The sequence below is a fragment of the Mytilus galloprovincialis genome, chromosome 5 (genome assembly GCF_965363235.1).
Source record: "Mytilus galloprovincialis chromosome 5, xbMytGall1.hap1.1, whole genome shotgun sequence".
In the NCBI taxonomy this organism is placed as follows: Eukaryota; Metazoa; Mollusca; class Bivalvia; order Mytilida; family Mytilidae; genus Mytilus; species Mytilus galloprovincialis.
The window spans coordinates 40,206,084-40,229,485 of NC_134842.1; the positions used below are offsets into that span (position 1 = coordinate 40,206,084).

At 32.7% G+C, this 23,402-nt stretch overlaps 1 protein-coding gene across 1 annotated transcript; it reads right to left on the minus strand.

Annotated features, from left to right (window-relative positions):
• Positions 1-8,338: 8,338 nt before the first annotated feature.
• LOC143075808 (cell adhesion molecule DSCAM-like) lies at positions 8,339-22,892 on the minus strand. The gene is made up of 10 exons (XM_076251366.1): positions 22,833-22,892; positions 21,279-21,572; positions 20,843-21,136; positions 19,734-20,054; positions 18,202-18,492; positions 15,567-15,671; positions 15,159-15,186; positions 11,686-11,789; positions 10,703-11,059; positions 8,339-10,122 (listed from the first exon to the last, which is right to left on the minus strand). The coding sequence occupies exons 1-10, from the start codon at positions 22,888-22,890 to the stop codon at positions 9,752-9,754; spliced, it is 2,223 nt and encodes a 740-aa protein (XP_076107481.1). The 5' UTR covers positions 22,891-22,892; the 3' UTR covers positions 8,339-9,751.
• Positions 22,893-23,402: the final 510 nt, after the last annotated feature.

Sequence of the window (23,402 nt, forward strand, 5' to 3'; positions counted from 1 at the left end):
TTCATGTCGATCGAGTCAGGCCAGTCTCTCGATCATGTAGTTTGTCTTGATCGGGCTTGATCGAGTTGATCTGATCGGCAGTGTGAACCTAGCTTTAGATATTTAAAAATATAAATAATTAAATAACTGTCGAGTGTGGATAAATATCGTATTGCATGGACTATGGTGGTACAATCTAGTGATTTTTAGACACTATGCAGACGCACTTAATCTTCCGTTTCGAATAATCAGTAATATTATGTGGTATAACGATTAATGAGTAATGTTGCATGCAATTGCAATAAGCAGGACTTTATCAATAAAACATCTATTGTATTAAAAAAAAAATTAACGAAAACATGAACACGGTGTGGGGGAATACGAAAACAAAAATGTTTTTAAGTAAGGTAAGATTATGTAATTCAAACTATCTTCTGATATCTGTGTTTTATAAAAATAGTTTGTCTTAAATTTGATCCATTGTTATGTCCAAGTTTAGGTTGAATCAGCCTAGGTAAAATACGACCAAGGATTTGTATAGTAAATAAAATAGTAAAATACTATACAAATCCTTGATACGATTAACATTTTAGCTGGTGCGTCAGAAGTGTTATGCAAGATATATTTGAATTTCTACTTTATTCTAAGAAAGAGAAGTGTAAATGTGTATGATTTTTGTTGCTGAGTTGCTGTCTGAATGAAGTGTACCCAAATAACGTTTTATTTATAAAAAAAAGTATAACATTGAAAAAAAGAACGTATTTTTTAACGCGGTAAAATTTAAAAAAAAAATTAAAACATGTACTCCTAACATAGCATAAAGTATTTATTTTATATATATCGAACTTTTCCTTTTTAATTTGAGATTAATATACTTATTCTGTTCGAAAAACTGATCTTTTTAATGATTTGTAACAACTTTTTTCTAATAATTCAAAGAAAAATAGAGATAATATTGTTACATGTCATTTTAGTAGACACCTTTTCGACGCATCAATATTCGATCGATACAAATCGATAAAAATATAATTGAATGCAGAGTATATTTTCGTTTTAATTTGGGATTTATCATACTTACTGGATTCATTTATCCTTTCTTATATAATTACGTTTAACATATATCTAAGTCATTACAAACCATTGTAAAATTCGAAAATGGAAATGGGGAATGTGTCAAAGAGACAACAACCCGATCTTAGAGCAGACAACAGCCGAAGGCCACCAATGGGTCTTCAATGTTAAATGTTCATATGATGAAATCATAATCTTTCAGTCAGTTTAATTGAAGTTTGGAGCTGGCATGTCAGTTAACTGCTAGTAGTAGTCTGTTGTTATTTATGTATTATTGTCATTTTGTTTATTTTCTTTGGTTACATCTTCTGACATCAGACTCGGACTTCTCTTGAACTGAATTTTAATGTGCGTATTGTTATGCGTTTACTTTTCTACATTGGTTAGAGGTATAGGGGGAGGGTTGAGATCTCACAAACATGTTTAACCCCGCCGCATTTTTGCGCCTGTCCCAAGTCAGGAGCCTCTGGCCTTTGTTAGTCTTGTATTATTTTAATTTTAGTTTCTTGTGTACAATTTGGAAATTAGTATGGCGTTCATTATCACTGGACTAGTATATATTTAGGGGCCAGCTGAAGGACGCCTCCGGGTGCGGGAATTTCTCGCTACATTGAAGACCTGTTGGTGACCCTCTGCTGTAGTTTTTTGTTTTTTATTTGGTCGGGTTGTTGTCTCTTTGACACATTCCCCATTTCCATTCTCAATTTTACTTCAATGCAGCGAGAAACTCCCGTATACATGTATGTTTTAATCAAATGCAACATATAATTCTAATTCTAATGCAATGGTATTTCTAACATATATTAGGGTCTGAACATAGTATACAGAATAGAGACTAATGGGCCCATACTACAGAAAAGCCCAAACGAATAAATATATGGGGGTCTTCAACACAGCGAGACAATGACGCAACCGGAGGTGGGCTTAAGCTGGTCCCTAAACAAAAATGTTTACCAATTCAGTAATAATGGACGTCGAACTAATAAACTCTGATTTATTGTAGTATGAATAATTTAATAAACGTGAATTGAATAAGTTAAAATATCTTTAAGTTCTTAAATCATATGACTTCTGCCTACTGAAACCTTTTTTCTTCTTCTTTTCGGGGCGCTGATAAGGATTAGATTGCACTCTTGCTCTGTTCTCACGTCGTAACATTCTGGGACTTAATGGTTCATCTACATCATAAAGCGGTGTTGATTGATTCGAATTCGAACACAGTTCTTTCGGAGGCAGACAATATATTCTGTCATTGCTTTTCATTACTTTCCATGCTGTTTCATGATCAGTTTCATAATAGACATTCTCAGATGAAATTATCACTTCATTGTTTAGTTTTGCAAATTCATCTACCAGTCGTGCACATTGATGTTTTGATTCGGTGCACGGAATGAAATGGGAAAACATACAAACTATAAATCTATCATGCTCAAATTTTCTGACAAAATGTTCCGTCAATATTTGCAGGAAATTCATATCTTCTTCATCAATACAGGAACTGTTAAAAGGAGGAGTTAGAATTGTATGCCGTATGACACCGGAAGGATCTAATAGTCTTGCTTCTCCGTGTCTTTTCGGCTCTGATGTATTCATCAGTACAACCAGCCTATTAAATGACAAACTATAGTTTTCATAAATATCCGAAACATTCTTTGTTGCCAAGGCATTTGTTAATCTGCGGTCTGCTTCTTGTATTATTCCAATATCTTCATTTTTTATTTCTTCATTTGAAACAAAAGCAGCAGCAACGAATTGCTTCATTTCATAGCGAACTTGATCCTTGAATAGGGGCATCGATCGTTCTCCAAAGTCTTTTAAAGACTTACAAAATTTTGCAACTGATTTAACAAGAAATCGATCCCTTAGTAACGTGTCCGTTGATTCTTCCCTCTTCCTTAACTTATGACATGCACCGTATCCATGGCTCATAGTTCGTTTTGACCTGTAAACGATTATTATTTTTATTATTATGAAATATGGATTATTCTCCTACGAATACATGTATTGTTATGTATATGTATGGTCGTATGTTTTTTGTAGTTAAGTCGTGAGAGTTGTGTCCCTTTGTGTAATGATGCATATTTGTCATGTGATGAATTCTGTCTCTTTGAAATACATGTGCTATGGACATATATGTGATTTGTTGCTCTAAAGCAAATATAACTTTGGCGGCATGGTAAAGCAACTATATGTCCCCCATGTACGTAATATGGCGGAGGACTTCAAAATGATCTGGTTTTTGTGTTTTTTTTATATAATTCTAGATTTCGGTTTTCAGCTAAAAAAAACCAACGCCTTTGTGCATTATATAGCTTACTGTATGTGTATATTGTCCGTTCACATTCGCAAATCAACATGGCAGAAATAAACCATAGCTAATTGTACAGTCGAATGCTAAGCTTCACGTTTTTAGTTTTATTCAAAACTACAAACATAAACAAAGGATTTGGTTTTGTAAGAATGTAAAAAGAAAATATTGTTAGAACTCTTAGTCCCTTTATTGTGCATTGTCTTTTTGGCCGAGTTACGAGTTATCGTATGTGATTCATGTTCTGGAGAAAAAAAAATTTGCATAGTTTCGAATTAAATGAAAATTGCAACAGTGTCCGACTAGTGACTAAAGCTTTCATAAATCAAGGGACGCAAACAAAAGTTTAATTTGTGTCATGTCCAGTGGCAAATGTCTTAGAATTCTACATATTAGCCTTGATATGTGCATATGAAAATTTTCCGCATGAAGAGAGATTAATATAATCACATGAACGATTATTCATTTTCATATGCTCGTTTTGTGTTGCAACTACAAAAGGACAAACTTTCAAGCTTCTATTATATACACAGTAATTACAAGGACTTGTTGGGTGGTCGTCCATAAGACTCAAACTCTTCAAGAAAAACAGTGCATGGGTTTTACTTATTGTTGAAGGCCGTACGGTGACCTATAGTTGTTAATTTTTGTGTCATTTTGTATCTTGTGGAGGGTTGTCGCATTGCCATTGGCCCAATCATACCACATCTTCATATTTTTATAAAGTCCTCAACAATAAGGTATTCAATATTTCAAACAATAACAGTCCCCAGTCTATTTAAGTTGTGAAACAATGGTACTCAACACATGACATAGGTAAACTTTATTTGTTCTTACTGTGCTATAATCTAGATAATTCATATTTTGAAAGGGGTTTATACGTAATTTTATATATATAAAAAAAATATCTCCGAGTGTAGCGAGACTAAAAACAATTTTGACGATTTAAGTTTCAAAATATGAAATAGAAAGTGTTTCTCATACCTTAAACTAGGACATACAATCATTTGTGATATTTGGTGTACAATGGAAATCAGTGTTTCAAAGTCAAACCAGATAATAACTGTTTTTTTATAGTTGAATTTTGGATGTAACGCGTCTTCTGTTTGGTTGACAGTGTTTTGTTTATCAGCTCAATTTTATCATGTGACCGTGACGTCATCAACTTTTTTCCATGATTTACTCCGTTTTAAAATGGAATTTAGAATTAAATGATAAGAAATGACTGTAATATTTTGTCTGATAAACTGCAGATGGACATGCCTTCGAAAATTAATACAGTAGAAAAAATATTTGGGGGGAGTGGAGAGTTAAAGATTTGAAAGTGAAACTTTTTTTTTCGTGTAATTAACATTTTAAATTTAGGTACATCTCTCCTCGGTTGATCTTTTTCTAACTTCAAGTCTAAGCATATTATTCGTATATACCATTTGTCTGCACGATCGGGATGACCTTTCAACTCGAACTCCTGCGTCGTTCGGGTTAATTACATGTAGGGTCACCCGATCCGTGCAGATTAAATGATATATACCGACTTGTTTGGTCAATAACTATAACATCATGCTTAGTTATCAATCTTTTTATCTCTGAAGTTCTGAATATTAAGTAGTGCAATCATGTTTCGTATGAAATTGTAAACAAAAGTGTTTGTAGATAAAATACAATGTAAGGTAGTTTATTCACCAAGTATAAAAAAATTAATATTCAGCGCAAACAACGTGAAAAAATCATACACCCAGCGCTTTTGTAAAAAAACAACTAACTGCTTAGTCCAAATAATTATGACGTCTTGGAAGGCTATTTTAAATTTTCGCTTTGTCGCCTTCCTGATGTAAGGCGCAAAGAAAAAAAAATAATAGCCTTTCAAGACGTCATAATATTATTTGGACTATTAACTGATATGTATACAGTATGATAATAACAATAAAATATTATCAACGTTTAAAAAGTTAATTAAAACTTACATTTTAATTTGGTATCTTTAAGAGTAGACTTACTTTTCTGCAAGAAATCGAATATTTTCAGTTTGTAGGTTAGAAAGAATAACATCAACAGAAAAACATTGGTTACGCCATGAACTACTTAAACAACGTCATAATGAGTTGATCATTACGTCATATTTGTTTCATTTGGACACTGGTAAATTTCTGAAAATTACACCGTTAACAATTTGAATTGAAAGGGAAAGTAGACTTTCAGAAAATTATAACATGCAAATCTTATTTCTACTTTTATAAGATTTTCATGATTTTGTGCAAAATAAAATACAGAGACAAATAATGGGTATTTTTGTTGACAAAACTCTTTCTTGGTACGATCAAATTAGTCATATAATCAAAAAAGTTAATTCTTCATTAGCTTTATTAAAAAGAATCAAGAAATACTTGAATCACAATGCACGAATTCTATTTTACAATGCGTATATTCTTCCACATTTGGATTACTGTTGTTCAGTATGAGAAACTATAACAAGTTTTTAGTTGACAGTTTACTAAAATTTCAAAAAAGGGCAGCTAGAATTATTTTAAACGAACACGATATTCGTAAACCATCTATTGAACTATTTAAGGAATCTGGAATTATTCCTGTTACTAAGAGAATATTTTACCACAAATCATTATTAATGTATAAATCAAAACACCAACTGGCACCAAAATATTTATCCAATTTTATTGTGCCTACAAGTAGTAATCAATCGTACAATACTCGACTTTCATCATCGGCCAGGGGTGTGGAAATATTTGTTGTGAGCACTTGTCCCCGGGCAAGTGAAACCTAAAATTTTGCATGTCTGGAAAAAAATTTACTTGCCCTGATGATCCCAATAAATATTGAAGTATTTCTTGTTAGCTAATATTTATGATTCTTACTTAGCACTGTTGTGTATCACAAACAAATGAAATATATTTGTATATATGTGTAAAAAATTAGGAAAGTAGGTCTTATTATGTAATATTTGTCGTCATGAACATTGATGTTTTTACTTCATGAACATTGGTTTCTTTCACATAAATTAAACATTTTATAGGTTTTGAAATTAATTTTATGTTTTTGTTGGATTTGAACTTTGTCTTGTAAATTTTTTTACTTGTCCACGGGCAACCAAGACAAAAATAATTACTTGTCCGGTTGTTCAAATGTACGAGTCGGGCGAGTCGGGCATAGCATTTTCACACCCCTGATCGGATAATTTTATTGTTTCTAAATCAAATACAGAATTATACAAATCAAGTTTTTCTTTTCAGTGGTCCAAAAGTGTGGAATTCACTTTCCAGTCAAATTAAAAAATCAAATAGTGATCTGCATTCAAAAACTCTTACAAGTCATTTTATTTTTAAAGGTGTTAAATTTATAAGTTAAGCCACAATGTATACCATAGGTGTTTTTGTTGTTGTTGTTATATTACTTTCTATACGTCTATTGTTTACATGTGTGTAATAGTAGATTAATTATTTTTTATTGATATTGTTAACATTGTATGTAGAGAGCATGATTGGTTTATTCCAAATGAGTTACTCTCTTTAAATAAAGATATTATTATTTTTATTATACAATTGTCCATGTATGGATTTGTTTGAGTCAGATTTTTTTTCGCACAAGGCGCTAACATTTTTTAAGTTTTTTAAAATGCGACGCTATCAATGAAATTATTTTTTGCAAAAATTTTACACTATAAGGAAAGGGAAATTCTAAATTCAAAATAATTTTTTTTTGTCATCTGCTTGACCACAACATTTTTTTTCATTCAATATTTTTATAGGAACAAACATAACCTCCTCTTGGAAATTGTTGTTCCCGAACAGTATTACTGTACGTACATCAATTACTATTGCAGTTTTTGATGAAGTTTTTTTTTCTGTCATAACTTTAATATCTAGGTTATCTCATTTTAGCCTGTCATGTAACACGGTAGTTATTGGGTTCTTTTTCGAGTGATATTAAATGCGATCAGATCGATTTACTGCTATTTCATAAAATTATTAACTTTATTTATGACTTAGGTCTGTGGTCTTCTCTTGGCACTCCGGCTTCCTCCACCAATAAAAACTGGTCGCCACAAAAAAGCCCAAAAGTGGTGCTTAAAAGTGGCGTTAAAAAACACTAAAAAAAAAAAAAAATCAATTTATTTATGACTGTTTATCTTTATATCTGAATACTATACATATTCAAAGCACAAACTACGCACAATTTCCTTGAATTTCATTTAAAATTAAGCGTTTCCAAAGACGCTACTTTTTGTGACGTTGGTCCATTATTGTGACGTTGTTTATATTTCGTTGTGTTATCCCGTGCTGTCGTAACTTCACAGGAGATGTTCGTTGCCATTACATTTTGTTATGCCATTTACATATTGTAATGTACTATTTTATGATTTATTTATGTATTTCTCTGTGCTGAGGGTTCTTGCGTTTGTTTGTTCTGTATATTTCTGTCACGTAGTTTTGTTATTTTAGCGGTATTTTTAGCATTGCCATATAAGCGGGAGGTTTGGTTAGCCATATAACCAGGTTCAACCAACCATTTTTTCTTAAAATGTCCTGTTCAAAGTCAGAAATATGGCAGTTGTTATCAACGAAATAGTCCGTTTCTATCTATGCTGGCGTTGTTTTTTTTGTCATATCCAGAAATCAACGTCACTTTGCTTATTTGCATGTTATACTAAAGAAATCGGATACGGGTCACGGAAATTATATTGAAATGATAGGGAATTTTGAAAAAATATCTCTTTTAACTTTTATTTAAGTGATAGACTGGTTGCCGGGGCAGAAAATAAATATACACAACAATATACACCATTGAAACGAAACATAATGACTATTGTTGCAAAAATCCAGGTTCCTGAGTTATTTTAAAAATCGAAGCGAGAAGCTTTTAACATTGCGGTATAAAATACAGGCTAAAATGGCTGAAACGTCAAATTTGCAAACTTCGTGTCGAATATTGGCTAACAAGGTCATTAGAAAAACAGGTTGCCGGGGTGAAATTTTAAACTTGAATGTCCAAAGAATAAGCAAGTCCAAACCTTGTATGTGTAGTCGTTAAACTCTAGGTTCCCACGTAAAGTGAAAATGGCCCTATTTCAAGAAGAATTAACTCACGAAAACACGAACAATTGACTAAATTCGCGTTCATTGTTTTGATTTTGACCGCCTGACAACTTTACGGAAATACCAGAGTGATTATAATCAAGGACTCTGTGACGGGCAACTTATAATATCCGTGTTTTAAAGATTTTATTGATATCAAGCCAGTCCAGTTCAAACTATTATCACGTGGTACAATTCTCATTTACATATTATGAATATTAATTAGCAAAAGCGTTACTAATTTCTTGCTATGTTGCAGTTCAGTGTTCCTGTTGTTCCGTTGTTTTCCTCTTATAGTTGACAAGTACACACCCGTGATATCGCTGGTCCGTAACTAAATTAAAGTATACAACTATGCCTAAGCCTTATTTTAGTAATTGATATTGTCATCTGATAAAGTCATGTCGATTATAAGATACACAGTTTTCTCTGCTTTCAAATCTTTCTGTTTGAACCCGTCGACCTGGAACTTGTCAGTAATTGGTAATATTAATCATTAAAATTTTGGAAAACATCCAGGAAAGGAGTATTTTTTAATCAACATCATTGTCCCATATTAGTTATCTTAGAAAGTCTTGCTGATTGCTGAATAAAACTACAATAGGGAAAAATTTGACAAAGATTGAATTTAGTAGTGTCGGCCCTTTGATTATGACCCGTGTATATAGCAAAATCTTAAATACACCGTTTGGTGGTGCGCCTGTCAAATGCGGAACGTACCCTTTGATTATGACCCGTGTATGTAGCAAAATGCCGTCGATCTGGAACTTGTCAATTATTGGTAATATTAGTTATTTGGAAAACAAAAGATCCTGGCTATCCAGGAATGGAGTATGTTTTAATCAACATCATTGTCCCATATTAGTTATCTTAGAAAGTCTTGCCGATTGCTGAATAAAACTACAATAGGGAAAAATTTGACAAAGATTGAAACAAGGAACTCATATGGTAAGACAATAACAATCAAAACCAAGGAATAAACAAAGACTCACAAAACCAAAGGACATTAACATCAACAGTTATAAATAATAAATAAGAAACAACACGAACTCCACTAAAAACCGGAAGTGAAATCAGGTGTTCCGGAAAGGTAAGCATTTACTGCACCGTATACGGCACCCGTCGTGTTATTTCTTTTTCAGTTCGGTAATGATGGAACGTTATTGTGACTGAGCAAATGCTGAGGAAGAATATCAGATATGATTTCTGACACACTTTTGTCATAATTGCCAATAATCTCATGATACCACTCCCTTTAATGTTTTTCCTTTAGTAAATTCTACTGGAAATATCGATTTTTTTTATTTTATTTTTTCTGCTCCAAGTTTATGTATTCTGCCTCACTATCTATATGTAAACAGTTGCAATCATTGTCAATATCGTTAACATTGCAGTTCTGATATACTTCTTCTTCAACAACATTTTCATAAATAAGTAACTCTTGTTCCCTCGCTGAAGTGTCTTGTAAAAATTCAGAAGAAATTTCACTAGCTGAATTATCCAAATAGGTTTCATTCTCATATGAGGCGTATGGTTGTTCATATATACCATCATTATTGTCTGCATCATTGATGCTATTGTTTGACAATACTGATACAATTTCTGATGAAAAGGTGTCTTTATCTCTATTTTCAACACCATTGATGTTGACTGTTGACAAAATCGGATGTTCGTTTTCTGAAATAGATATTCATTGAAGTCTGACACTACACCAGAATAACATTTTTGCATTATTACATTAATCAAATACCGTTATTTAATCACATTTTAACATTAATAAAAACATAAAATCGTGTATTTTTTTTCTTAAAAAAACATCCTGTACAAAGTCGGCAAAATTGCAGTTGTCATCTTATAGTTCGTTTCTGTGTGTTTCATTGTCGTTATTTTTTTTGATGCACTTTAGTGTTTCTGTTATTTTTCTGTTATCGTTGCTGCGTTTCCCTCGATTTTAGTTAGTAACCCCGTTTCGTTTTTCTCTGAATCGAATCATGATTTTGGAACAGAGGTTTACTAATGTCGCCTTTGCTTTTCCCAAATAGAATCGGTTTTATATAAAAAAAGATAAATATACACGATATAGATGCAATGACATACAGTGATTTTTTAAAAGTAAACACTGATGATTTCAGTTATCTAATGTCATAGAAAAACACGTTTTGTGGACCAAATTTGTGTACAATGTTACAGAACTACAGTTAGCAAATTCAAATTCGTATGTTACCATTTCTATCGGTTATTTTTGTTATTTGTGTACCTTGTGATGATGTCTGGTTGTCTGCATTTTCATTAATACGTAGTTGTTCATCCCCAGAGTTAGTGTCTTGTAATATTTCATCATAAGAAATGTCACTGGCTGAATTATCCAAAGAATTTTCATTCTCATAGATTGAGTTCTGTTTTGTAATGAGATTCACATTTTCGTCGTCATCACGATATTGTACCATCAGTGATTTGTATGGTTGTGCATATATTTTGTCACAATTGTCCATATCTTCGATGTTATTGGTTGACGCTACTAACATGACTAATGCGTTTTCTGATGACACGGTGTCTTTATATCTTTTTTCAGCACCAATTGTGTTGACTATTGACACAATCGGATTTTCGTTTTCTGAAATAGATTGTAATAACACGTTTTCATTTCTCTATTAATTTTGATTACATAGTTCAAAAAGTTTTGTCAAGACATTGTTGTTGCCATTGTATGACCAAATTTGTGTCAGAAGTTATAAAACTACATCAGTTAACAAACTCAAATTCTCATGTCACCATTTCTGCGTGTATTTTTTAACAAATAGCTCGTCAACGGTTTCGGTACTTATACATCTTCAAATGTTTGGCTTTGAGTGTTTCTGATGATGGTAAACCCATAAAAAAGCGCTTCGGACGCGAGAAATTATTAAACGTCTTTTTTTTTACATCACTGGGTCGATACCTCTGCTGGTGGACTATCAGTCCCCGATGATATCATCAGCTCAGTAGTCAGTATTTCGGTACTGACATGATTTAACAAACTTTACTAAAATTGTCTGTTAAACTATCTCCCTCAGGCAAGATTTGCTTTCGATGAATTTGGCTATCTATTTTAGGTATTTTTGACATATAGCTCTTCAACGGTTTCGGTACTTATACATCTTCCTGATGAAGGTAAATCCAGAAAAGCGCTTAGGACGCAAGAAATTATTAACCGTGTTGTTTTCAATTTTTTTTTATCTATCGTTTTTGTCATGTGTGTACCTTGGGATGAAGTCTGGTGGTTTTCATCTTCAATTATGTCTTCATAAATAATACTGTCGTCATTACTCGCTTCGGATGCTCGGACATTTGCAGCTGTGATCATCCTAAAGATGAAACATGCGTTAAAAATTATGGTAAGGAAGCACAATTCGTCATACATTACATGCATAAGAGGCGTGTCTACTTTGATTTATTGTTTTAACTTTAGGATTTGTCCATTTTTTTCTATAAATGAACTTTATCATATACCTAATAGAAAAATAAAATAAACAAAATGGGTTCACCGTTCATTTCAGCTCACAATTTGCCTTCAAAAGAAGCATGCATTTTTGTTACGGTACCTTTTTTGGGTTAAACTAATAGAAGAAATATAAGTGTTGTCGAGGGAAAAAAATAACTGAAATACAGAAATCGCCTACATTTTACAATTGCTTAGTTTAAGTACAGCTTATTTGAAATAATGATAAACAATAAAGGTTACCGATGAAGTAAAAAAGTTATTTCAATTTCCAATAAAATGGCATCTTGCTCCTGAGGGAGATCATTTCGAGTTTTTTTTTAATGATATACAGATTTTAAAAGTCATATTAGGACGAACAATTTAGTTAGCGCTAATCCGAAATCTCCATTTTTTATTTGTACAAATATGCAGCAGCTATTTACATTATCAATTTAAACCGACTACTATGTAAAAGAGGGACGAAAGATACCAAAGGGACAGTCAAACTCATAAATCTAAAACAAACTGACAACGCCATGGCTAAAAATGAAAAAAGACAAACAGAAAAACAATAGTATACATGACACAACATAGAAAACTAAAGAATAAACAACACGAACCCCACCAAAAACTAGGGGTGATCTCAGGTGCTCCGGAAGGGTAAGCAGATCCTGCTCCACATGTGGCACCCATCGTGTTGCTTATGTGATTACAAATCCGGTAAATAGTCTAATTCGGTAGGTCACATTCATGAAAGGGAAAGGGATTGTAGTAACGACGTAAGGAACATATCCGATATCATTTGTGAAACGGTTATTCCATAACGGTCAACCAACTCGTGATGGCGTCCGTAAAATTTACGAAGGGATGATTTCAACTTCACCATTTGGAACTCTTGGTTTAATAGCTTCCTTGTGAGCAGTAACCCTCTATCAAGAAAATCATGATAGGAAATGCAAGAACGGGAATATCGTATCAATTGGGAGATATATACCCCGTATGCAGGGGCTGCTGGAATGTTGCTACTTAGAAATGGAAAGTTCACAATTGGAAAGCTGAAATCATCCCTTTTGTCGTAAAGTTTTGTTTTCAACCGACCCTCATTGTCAATTTCTAGATGTAAGTCAAGATATGAAGCCGACTTAACTATATCTGTAGTATCCTTTATCTCCAATTCGATGGGATAGATGCGTTCCACATAGTCACCAAATTTTGAATTGTTTAGTGAAAGAACGTCATCTATATAGCGGAAAGTAGAGTTAAAGGAGATTGCTAACTTCTTATCTTTCTTCCTAAGTCCTTCTTAACTCGGAATCAAGACCAATGGGTTGATGATTTACGGAGTAAATATCTCCCAATTGATACGATATTCCCATGCTTGTATTTTCTTGACAAACAGATGTTGCACACAAGGAAACAATTAAACATAGAGTTCTACGTGTTGAAGTTGAAATCATTCCTTCGTTAACTTACGGACGCCATTGCAAGTTCTTTGAGCGTTATCGTATATTCGTTTCACTGAAAATTATGAAAGCGGTTATGCTCTTAATGTCGTAACTGCAATTCCGTTTCCTTTTCACGAATATTACAAACAAAATTAGACTTATTATTGGCTGCATACACACATGAGCAACACGACTGGTGACACACATGTAGCTTTTTTTCCCGGGACGCCTGATAGCAACCCCATTTTTCACGTCATGTGCACATGAACTTTTCCAGAAATGTTGTTATCTTTTGTTATTCTAATCAAATGTTCTTAATGTCGTAATTACAATCCTTTTTATACAGAGTAAGATTTATTACGGGTTTGTACTATCATGAGCAACACGACTGGTGTCACATATGAAGGATGATGTGCTTTCCTACGCTTCCGGAATACTTGAGATTACCCCCAGTTTTTGGTGTGGTTCATGTTGCTTTGTTTGTAGCTTTGTTTGTTGTGTTTATCGAACTATTCAGTGCTGTACAACTTTGTACTTTTTTTGACTTTCGAACTTTTATATCTTGGCGTCACTGATAAGTCTTGTGTGGACGTATTAAATTTTAAACCTGATGCCTTTTGCTACCTATTGTTCATGTGTTTCTTTGTCTAATACGTTCTCCTATTTATTTGTATGGTAGTCCTGTAATATTATGTTGTCATTTTAATGTTATATTTAACATTGTCATTATGTGCGAGGTTTGGCATGCCACAAAACCAGGTTCAACCCACCATTTTTTTCTTTAAAATTGTCCTGTATCAAGTCCGGAAAATGGCCATTGTTATATCATAGATTGTTTCTGTGAGTTTAACATTTTAACGTTGTGTTTCCGTTGTGTCGTTTGTTTTCTCCTATATATATTTGAGTGTGAATTTACATTACTTTAAGACGTGTCATGGTACTTTTCTATCCCAATTTCATGTATTTGGTTTTGATGTTATATTTGTTATTCACATCGGATTTTGTCTAATGCTTAGTCCGTTTCTGTGTGTGTTATATTTTAATGTTGTGTCGTTGTTCTCTTCTTATATTTAATGCGTTTCCCTCAGTTTTAGTTTTTTACCCCGATTTTGTTTTTTAGTCCATAGATTTACGAGTTTTGAACAGCGGTATACTACTGCCTTTGTTTGTCTGTTTGTCTTTTGTTTTAAGCGTGGCGTTGTCAGTTTATTTTCAATTTACGAGATAAAGGAAGTTCGCTACTCAGTTTCAAAATTACAAGCTTTAATTTCATAACATTATTACATATTAAGAGGTATTAATAAAGGAACCAACAGAGTGAAAATTTATAGGTCAGTGTTCTTGTTTTCGAGATATTAGCTATTGAAATTGTGGCTTGAAAATGTTCTCTCTTGATTTTTCTTAGTTTTATCATTGACAAGTTTAGGTTAAAATAACAACGATATCATTAGAATTTTACACAATGCTTATAACTATATATGTGAAAGATTTACAAAAAGAAAAATGGGGGTTAATGGGCTAAATAGTTTTAGGTATCTAAATGGATATACCAGAGGACTCTGAAAATCTGACAGAAATGACAGAAATTCCGAAACATGACAAGAGAACATCCTTAAATGTCCCTTTATGGTATTTTTCATCAGTGATGACATACTTTGTTTTGAAAATTAATATTATTTTCACTCGCAAATTCACGTGAAACTCATATGCACCAGTTCACTTGAATTTCGTGTATTAGCCAAAAAACCTGAATATCGGCTGGGATGGTATTGAAATATATCTATTTTTCTATAAATAACTAAACAAACCTCTTCTTGGTCTTTTGTTGCAAGAAGCCTACAAATCGAAAAATTCAAAAACAATAATTTCTTTTTTCTTCTTCTTTTTTTCTTTGTTATACAGTGCTGATCTCAAAGAATTTTTCCAACCTTGTTTCAATACGATAACAACGTTATGATCAATAATTATGCAATGACCATTGAAAATGTTAATGTTAAAATGTAAAGGCACGTTTACAGATTCATATTCTGGGCATATGGAATAAGTAAGCTAATTTAACTGTACGTTTAGTCGTCTATTTGGACAATCCTGTGAACAACTCACATAAAGCATTGTCATATATTTGGCTTATGCTGTTAATATTTTCGGTGTTATTTTCTTTTTTATTGATATTTTCAAAACACTGAAGTTACTAGAAAAAAATATTGTAGACTTACGGACAAATATTCCGATTCCCAATCCTATGACGATATTACCTAAGACTAGTACTACAATGACGATGCCTTGAACAGATTGTGATCTTTCACCTGATGGATTAATGGCTAAAAAAACATTATACATAACTTAAATTTATAAATTGGCACTACTATACTTTTATTAGTGAAACAACACTATGAAACAGTAATTTATGTATTCATTTATAGTTTCAGATTTAAATGACAAATCAATGAACACATTTAAACGATTATACTAACAATTGAAACACCTTAGATTAATCTTTTACATAATTATTTAGATATAGGAAGATGTGATGTGAGTGCCAATGAGACAACTCTGCATCCAAATAACAGTTTATAAAGGTAAACCATTATAGGTCAATGCACGGCCTTCAACACGGAGCCTTGTCTCACATCGAACAATAAGCTATGAAGGCCCCCAAAATTACTAGTGCAAAACCATTCAAACGGGAAAACCAACGGTCTAATCTATATAAAAACGAGAAACGAGAAACACGTATAAATTACATAAATAAACAACAACTATTGTACAACAGACTCCTGACTTAGGACAGGTGCAAACATTTGCTGCGGGAGTAAACGTTTTAATGGTATCAAACCTTTCCCTATCCTATCCCTTTATATAGTATAACATCAAAACAATGAAAAACACACGATAAACTATCAATTGGAAGGCTTAACTCAATCAAAAGACGTAAACTAACACACTAGGAACGAATAAATTTGAAATGCGATACCTGAATGCAAATACATAGTTAATGAAATATTAGGAACAAACATTCAAGGCCAAATAGCAAACAAACAAGTAAAAAAAAAACATGACGAGACACCATCGCGAAATACTTAATAACCCTTAGAAAATAATCACTTTTGATAAAAAAAGGTTTTCATAATATACAAATGGTTAATATAAAAGAACTTTGTTGTTTTAGGTATACTACTTCTGTGTACATACATTTTTTCAATAATTAGGAATTCCAAGAAAGTTCTGTCAAATGAATACCTAATTTAACACTAGATACATATGGGGTGAATATCAACAATAAAACTATGCAATTAAAGCTCGATAAAACTTCCCTGTACAGATTTCAGAAGAATACTCTTGATGTTTATACAAATGTAGTACAAAGAAGTGAAAATTAATAGATTTTCCATATAATCAAAGCTGGTAACTAGACAAGATCCATATTAATATAAAATAACAAAAAAGGATTACAAATAGTATCAACAGGTCAAACGAACAAGAACGTACGATTTGAGAGTACTCACAGTTACTGACAGCTTGTTAAAAGCCAAAAACTATTAAAAATTAACGTGCCTGTGTCTCTTTACAGCCAGCCTCTAAAGAAGATACAATTTAGTTATGTTTTAATTTGCTAAATTGTTCATTAATAACCAACCAGAGAGTTTAAGCCTTTTTCGTTCTTTTTTTCCTTTTTCGTATAGTTTTATCTTTACTGCTTAACGAACTATATAAATTTGATAATGTTCATCCATCCATTATCTTCTTTCCTTGATTTTTTATTAGCATGATAACCTTTAGACTAAAGGTGGTTTTGATGGTTTGTTTAACAGGTTCAACACACCATTTTTTTTCTTTAAAAATGTTCTGTACCAAGTCAGGAACATGGCCATTGTTATATTATAGTTCGTTTCTGTGTGTGTTACATTTTAACGTTGTGTTTCCGTTGTGTCATTTGTTTTCTCTTATGCTTGAGTGTGAATTCACATTACTATAAGACGTGTCACGGTACATTTTGGAATTTTGAATTCGCAATGCTCTTCAACGTTGTACATGTTTGGCTTTATAAATATTTTGATATGAGCGTATCTGATGAGTCTTATGTAGACGAAGCGCGCGTCTGGCTTACTAAATTATAATCCTGGTACCTTTCCTAACTTCTTACACCACTGGGTCGATGCCACTGCTGGTGGACGTTTCGTCCCCGAGGGTATCACTAGCCCAGTAGTCAACACTTCGGTGTTGACATGAATATCAATAATGTGGTCATTTTTATAAATTTCCTGTTTACAAAACTTTGAATTTTTCGAAACACTAAGAATTTTCTTATTCCAGGCATAGATCACCTTAGCCGTATTTGGCACAACATTTTGGAATTTTGAAGTCACAATGCTCTTCAACTTTGTACATGTTTGGCTTTATAAATATTTTGATATGAGCGTCACTGATAGGTCTTATGTAGACGAAACGCGCGTCTGGCGTACTAAATTATAATCCTGGTACCTTTGATAACTTTCTATCCCAAATTCGTGTATTCGTGTATTTGGTTTCGATGTTATATTTGTTATTCTCATCGGATGTTGTCTAATGCTTAGTCTGTTTCTGTGTGTGTTACATTTTTATGTTGTGTCGTTGTTCTCCTTTTATATTTTAAGCGTTTCCCTCAGTTTTAGTTTGTTATCCCGATTTTATCCATGGATTTACGAGCTTTGAAGAGCGGTATACTACTGTTGCCTTTATTTAACCTCTTAATCACTTTTTTTTTTATAGCATTTCCTCTTCGTACCCTCCTCATAAACACGGTGCTATTATTAACATAAAATCATATTAAACATTACAATATAGCCACCTATTTTTTTTATAATAACTCACCTAAAGTGATAATAAGAGTATTATCCGTCTTCTTGCTTTCTCCAATTACATTTGTTGACAGTACCCGAACAAGATATCGAGTTTGTGGACTCAAATTAAACAAGATATTTGACATCCTAGCCTGCATGCTATCGATAACAGGGTCTGACTGTCTCCACTTTTCCATTGTTTCTTGTCTATATTCTATGAAAAACGTCTGTGGAAAACCCCCGTTGTATCCACGATTCCACAGTACTGTCAAATACCTTTCAAATGGAATTACTGACATATTTGTGGGAGGCTCTGGTCGATCTGTTTCGTAGAAAGGAAATACTAACAGAATAAAAGACAATAACAATAAAAATCAAGGAGTAAACAAAGACTCACAAAACCAAAAGACAGTTTATAAATAATAATAAAGAAACAACACGAACTCCACTAAATACCGGGAGTGAAATCAGGTGCTCCGGAAGGGTAAGAATTTCCTGCGCCGTATACGGCAGTCGTCATGTTATTTCTTTGTGCAGTTAGGTAACATCAAACGAATGTATGAAAGCTGTCGTACTCTTTATGTTGTATAGTTATTTTCTAATGTAGAAAATGGTGCTTTAAAAAACTAGTGATTTATAGCTAACTAAACCTCTCATTTTTATGACAGTCGCAAACAATTAAATTATATTCAATTACAACGATGTGTGAACAAAGCAATCGACATAACAGACAGTTTCTTTTATTAATTTCACCTGGTGAATGAATGTTTTCAGGGTTAAAAGGTTTGATAAAAACAGTTTCAGAGAAAGATCGAGATGTAAAATTATCCAAAAGTTCTTTATAATTCATTAAAATCACAGATGGTTAATACCACCACGCGAGTAAACAGGTTTACAGTTTTGAAAATCCTACTTGATACATTGCATGCTCTTATTGGTGAATACGATACTGTTCAAAGTGTTGATTGTACTATCCCACACTTAATTAAATGGGGTATTGAAAACTCAGAATGTGAATGAATATGTACTTTCGAATTGCTCTAATAAGAGAATTATATTTGGTTTTTTGCTAGAGAACAAGTTTTGTTCGTAATGGAGATTACGTGTTTCGTCATGTTTTTGGAATTCAAATGGAGACTAACTGTGTGCAACTTATTGCGGACCTGTTTCTGTATTGCTACGATTTACAATGTATAACTAAAATCAGCAACCACCCATCGAAACAGTATTTGATATAATAATCGAATAGCATTGTTAGAAGGCTTGATGATATATCATGTCTCATTTATGATGACTCTAGTATGTGCTCTCGATATATGTATTATGTTGAACTGACTGAAAAAGCAATTGGATCAGAATGAATCGACTGCAAGCGAATTTTTTCAAAACAATGATATGAACTTATTTGTATGGAATTGCGTTTAGTGCTATACAAGATGTCTACGTGTGAAATTAGTAAGACGTATCCATAAGGGTGTAACATATCCATAATGAAATTAATACTTTTATACGGGTGTCTTCAATACATAAACATATACACAATTTATAAGTGTTTAAACTTACTTCCCCGTTTTATCTTTACCATTAGTTCATTACAACCCTTTTTGTTGCAAGCTTCGATTGTATAATCTGTACAGTCTTCTATTTTATTTAGTGTCAGTTGGAATATTATCTTTATACAAGCCACTGTTATGTTTACATCATGGACCATCTCGTGTATGTCAATACTCTTCTGCAGTTCATTTACATTTAAAGTCTTATTCCGTTGTAATAGGTTTGTTTTTAATGTGCCATACTTATTGTACACCAGCACTGTCAAGTTCATTTCCTTACCGTAACGGCCGAATTGAATTTGCTTATTTGAATTCACAAATGACGGTGGAACTAAAATAGAATTAATATAGCTTATGAGCATTTTAGCATTTAAAACTGAAAATTTTCCTGCTCTTTGTCGGGTAGTTGTCACGTTGACACATTACCCATTTTAATTCGCAATTGTATTTGTCATAAATCATAAGAAACGAGCTCGCTATGGCAAACTGATATTTGAGTTTCCGAAGTCAGTATATTTTACTTAAAGGGTATTATATGTTATATTTGCTATAAAATTTTACACTATGCGATCTTTGCTTTGCAAACAATATGAAAAGAAAAGTGATGTTGTCAGTAGAACTATTTTCCGCGTACAAAACGTTGTGATAGTTATTCGGATGTATGACTGAATTCGGCTGTATATCGTTTATCTAGTTTTATGTAATTACACCATTTAAATGTTATTGTTTTATGTTAGTCAATGAACACATTAGATCTCGGGTGATAAAGCTGTACGACTTTTGCAAGCATGCTATCATCATTTTTAACACTGCAGACCTTACTGTGACGTTGAGTTGATAAACGAACATTATAAATTGATTCTTCGCAATCATTTATTTAAGCATTCCATGACAGATTGTTTTATTCTCATCTAGCCCAATGCCTTGTTCTAACGGTATATTATCGTAGACAAATTGATAGTGAGGCATGCGTCAAACGAACTTATGTTTCTTTTGAATGTTTGTTGGTTGTTTTGAAATGTCATGCATGCTACTAGGACTAGCATACATGACATTTCAACACATTTAAAGAAAATATAATTGCGTTTGATACATATAAAGATGATTTCCATACGCTACCTTTATTGTTTATGAGAATTGATCCTTTCTGGTATAAGTGTCCATTTGTACCAAATATACCGTTGGAAGTTTTGCATTTGTAAATGCCGTCAATTTCGTCTAACTTGTTGTCGGTTGTGTATTTCATTATCAAAGTACCACCACTTGTCCCCTGGACATTTCTTATATGTTCGTCGAATTCAGACCAGTGCTCCCAATCGCCAAATGTATAATTTGCAGGGTTTCCGCTTGGATTGCAGATAAGTATTACTTTGGTTTTTGTTAGTTTGCGTCTTATTGCAACAACTGGAGAATCTGTTAAAAATATTAGTTATTGTTAAGGTAAATATCTAAATGACAGCACATATTAAAAAGAAAAACTTAATGCATATTCTGGATTTGTTTTAAGACAGTACTTAAAATACTTTTAACTTTAATGACTTAACTATTAACTTACACTGAATATCCAACCGTACTTCACATGATAACGGATTCATTAGTATTGAACTGTAGGCCGAACATGTGAATAACTTCATGTTGTCCAGTTTTGTTGGAATAAAGGAATATCTGATTCGATCACTGCCCTCATTCGTAATATTTGATCCATTTATACTTAAAATGAGTGTTTCTACAGGTGGTCTTCCACTTTCGACAATACAGACGATCGTAATATTTTCCCCCTCGACTCCACGAACTACCTTTTCTCCGTTTATCATGATTGATCCTTGCACTGTTATGTTGGAAGGTAAACCTAATTAATACAAAATGAATTATATGTTCTTAAAAAAAACCCAACAAAATGTAATAAATGCCAACGATTGTATATTATTGCTGAAATCCTGTTCATCGGATCTATGGTGGATTGTTGTTTAATGATCAATTATACTTTATCTCTTTTATTCTTTAACATAAACCTATACAGGGAAATATTTTTAGAATTCCCCAAAGTTTAATCAATAATAGGTATGTTAACATTTGAATTGTTCAATGCAAAGGTCTAACAATCCTCTGGATAGATTACCTTATAGGCGAGTGACATATTTCAAAAAGACACTTTATTAACGACTTGAACATGTTTAAAGCCCTAACCTATCACACGGCTGTATTGTATATCATTCGAAAGCTTATTATCTGTACTTTCTGTTTCGCCCGGTCGTAAAAAAATCGTACGGTGTATTGTCTGTTAAATCGAGGTCAAAGGTCATAAATAAACATTCAATCATTGGCATCAGAAAAACAAATTGGGTTTTCACTCATTTTGTTAACTTTTACTCGAATTTCAGTACACATGTGCTGTCTATTAAAAACACGCTTTAAATATTTAAAAATGCGTTTTATTAATGACTCTTGACATCTCTGCTAAAAGTTAAAATTGTGTACATGTATCATAAAGGAATCATATTATGCAATCAAGCTGACATCTTTGAAAATATGCACTTATTCGTCATTGACCTTTGATCTTGAATTGACGGAAATTGCACCGTACGATTTTTTACGACCGGGCAAAACAGATAGTACAGCTTTGTAGATTTCGAATGATTTATAATTGAACCTTGTGTTAGGTGGGTGCATGCAATATTTTATTTATGGTTTAAGTCACTCCACTATAAGCTGTATTTGGTAAAACCTTTTTGAATATAAGCCCTGTCCCAATGTTGTTGCACTTTGTACTTTTTTGGCTTTTCAAACGTTTTTATTTATCGAGCATCTCGGATGAGTCATTTGAAAAAAGAAATCCGGATGTGCCTTAAAACATTTGTATCATGGTTTATGTCCTTTTTTGATTTTTAATAAATTTGTAAGTTCATCGAATAGTTTTGATTTTATTGCATACATTCATGTATAATGTGTTTTGTTGTTGCGAAGGTTGTTAAGCAATCTGGATTGTGATCGATCAACAAGTTTTATATATGTATTTAAAATCTATCAATACAATTGGAAAATGAAACTCATATCTTTGTTTAATTGGTCCACAAAATTTCAAACAATGTCGAGATACTGTACCCATTACCTGCAGAACATAAGTGTGACATCACTAGCAGCTTCAAACTACAGCAACAAAAAGTCATGATATCTGTAATGACAAAGTAGTTTGTATCATAAATAAAAATAACAACTGAAGGTACTATATTGGTTATTACACCTTATATAAGAATGCCAGATTTTGATTTGTTGGTACATGGAGGCTTCGGAAAATTCACGGTTCCTTGACTCGCAAATACCCTCTATAACATGATATATCTACTTAATATTGAAATACAACATATATAGCATTGATCCAGTATAATATTTTAATTACCAAGACTGATAGATTTACTTAAAATATGCATATACATACCCTTTCAACCATTTGCATTGAATTGTTTTTCCCCCTACCAATCTGATTTAATGTTTGTTGTGAGTTTTGTGAGTTTTAGATTACAGTTAAATAATTACATGAAGCATGTTGGGTTTTGAGTGTGTTTGTACTTCGCGTTGTGTTCGTTTAGGGTTTGACTAACAATAAATACAATCGTGTGGTTCAACATTCATTCAAAAGCATAGATTCATAAGATACAATATACATAGTAACGCGACGTCA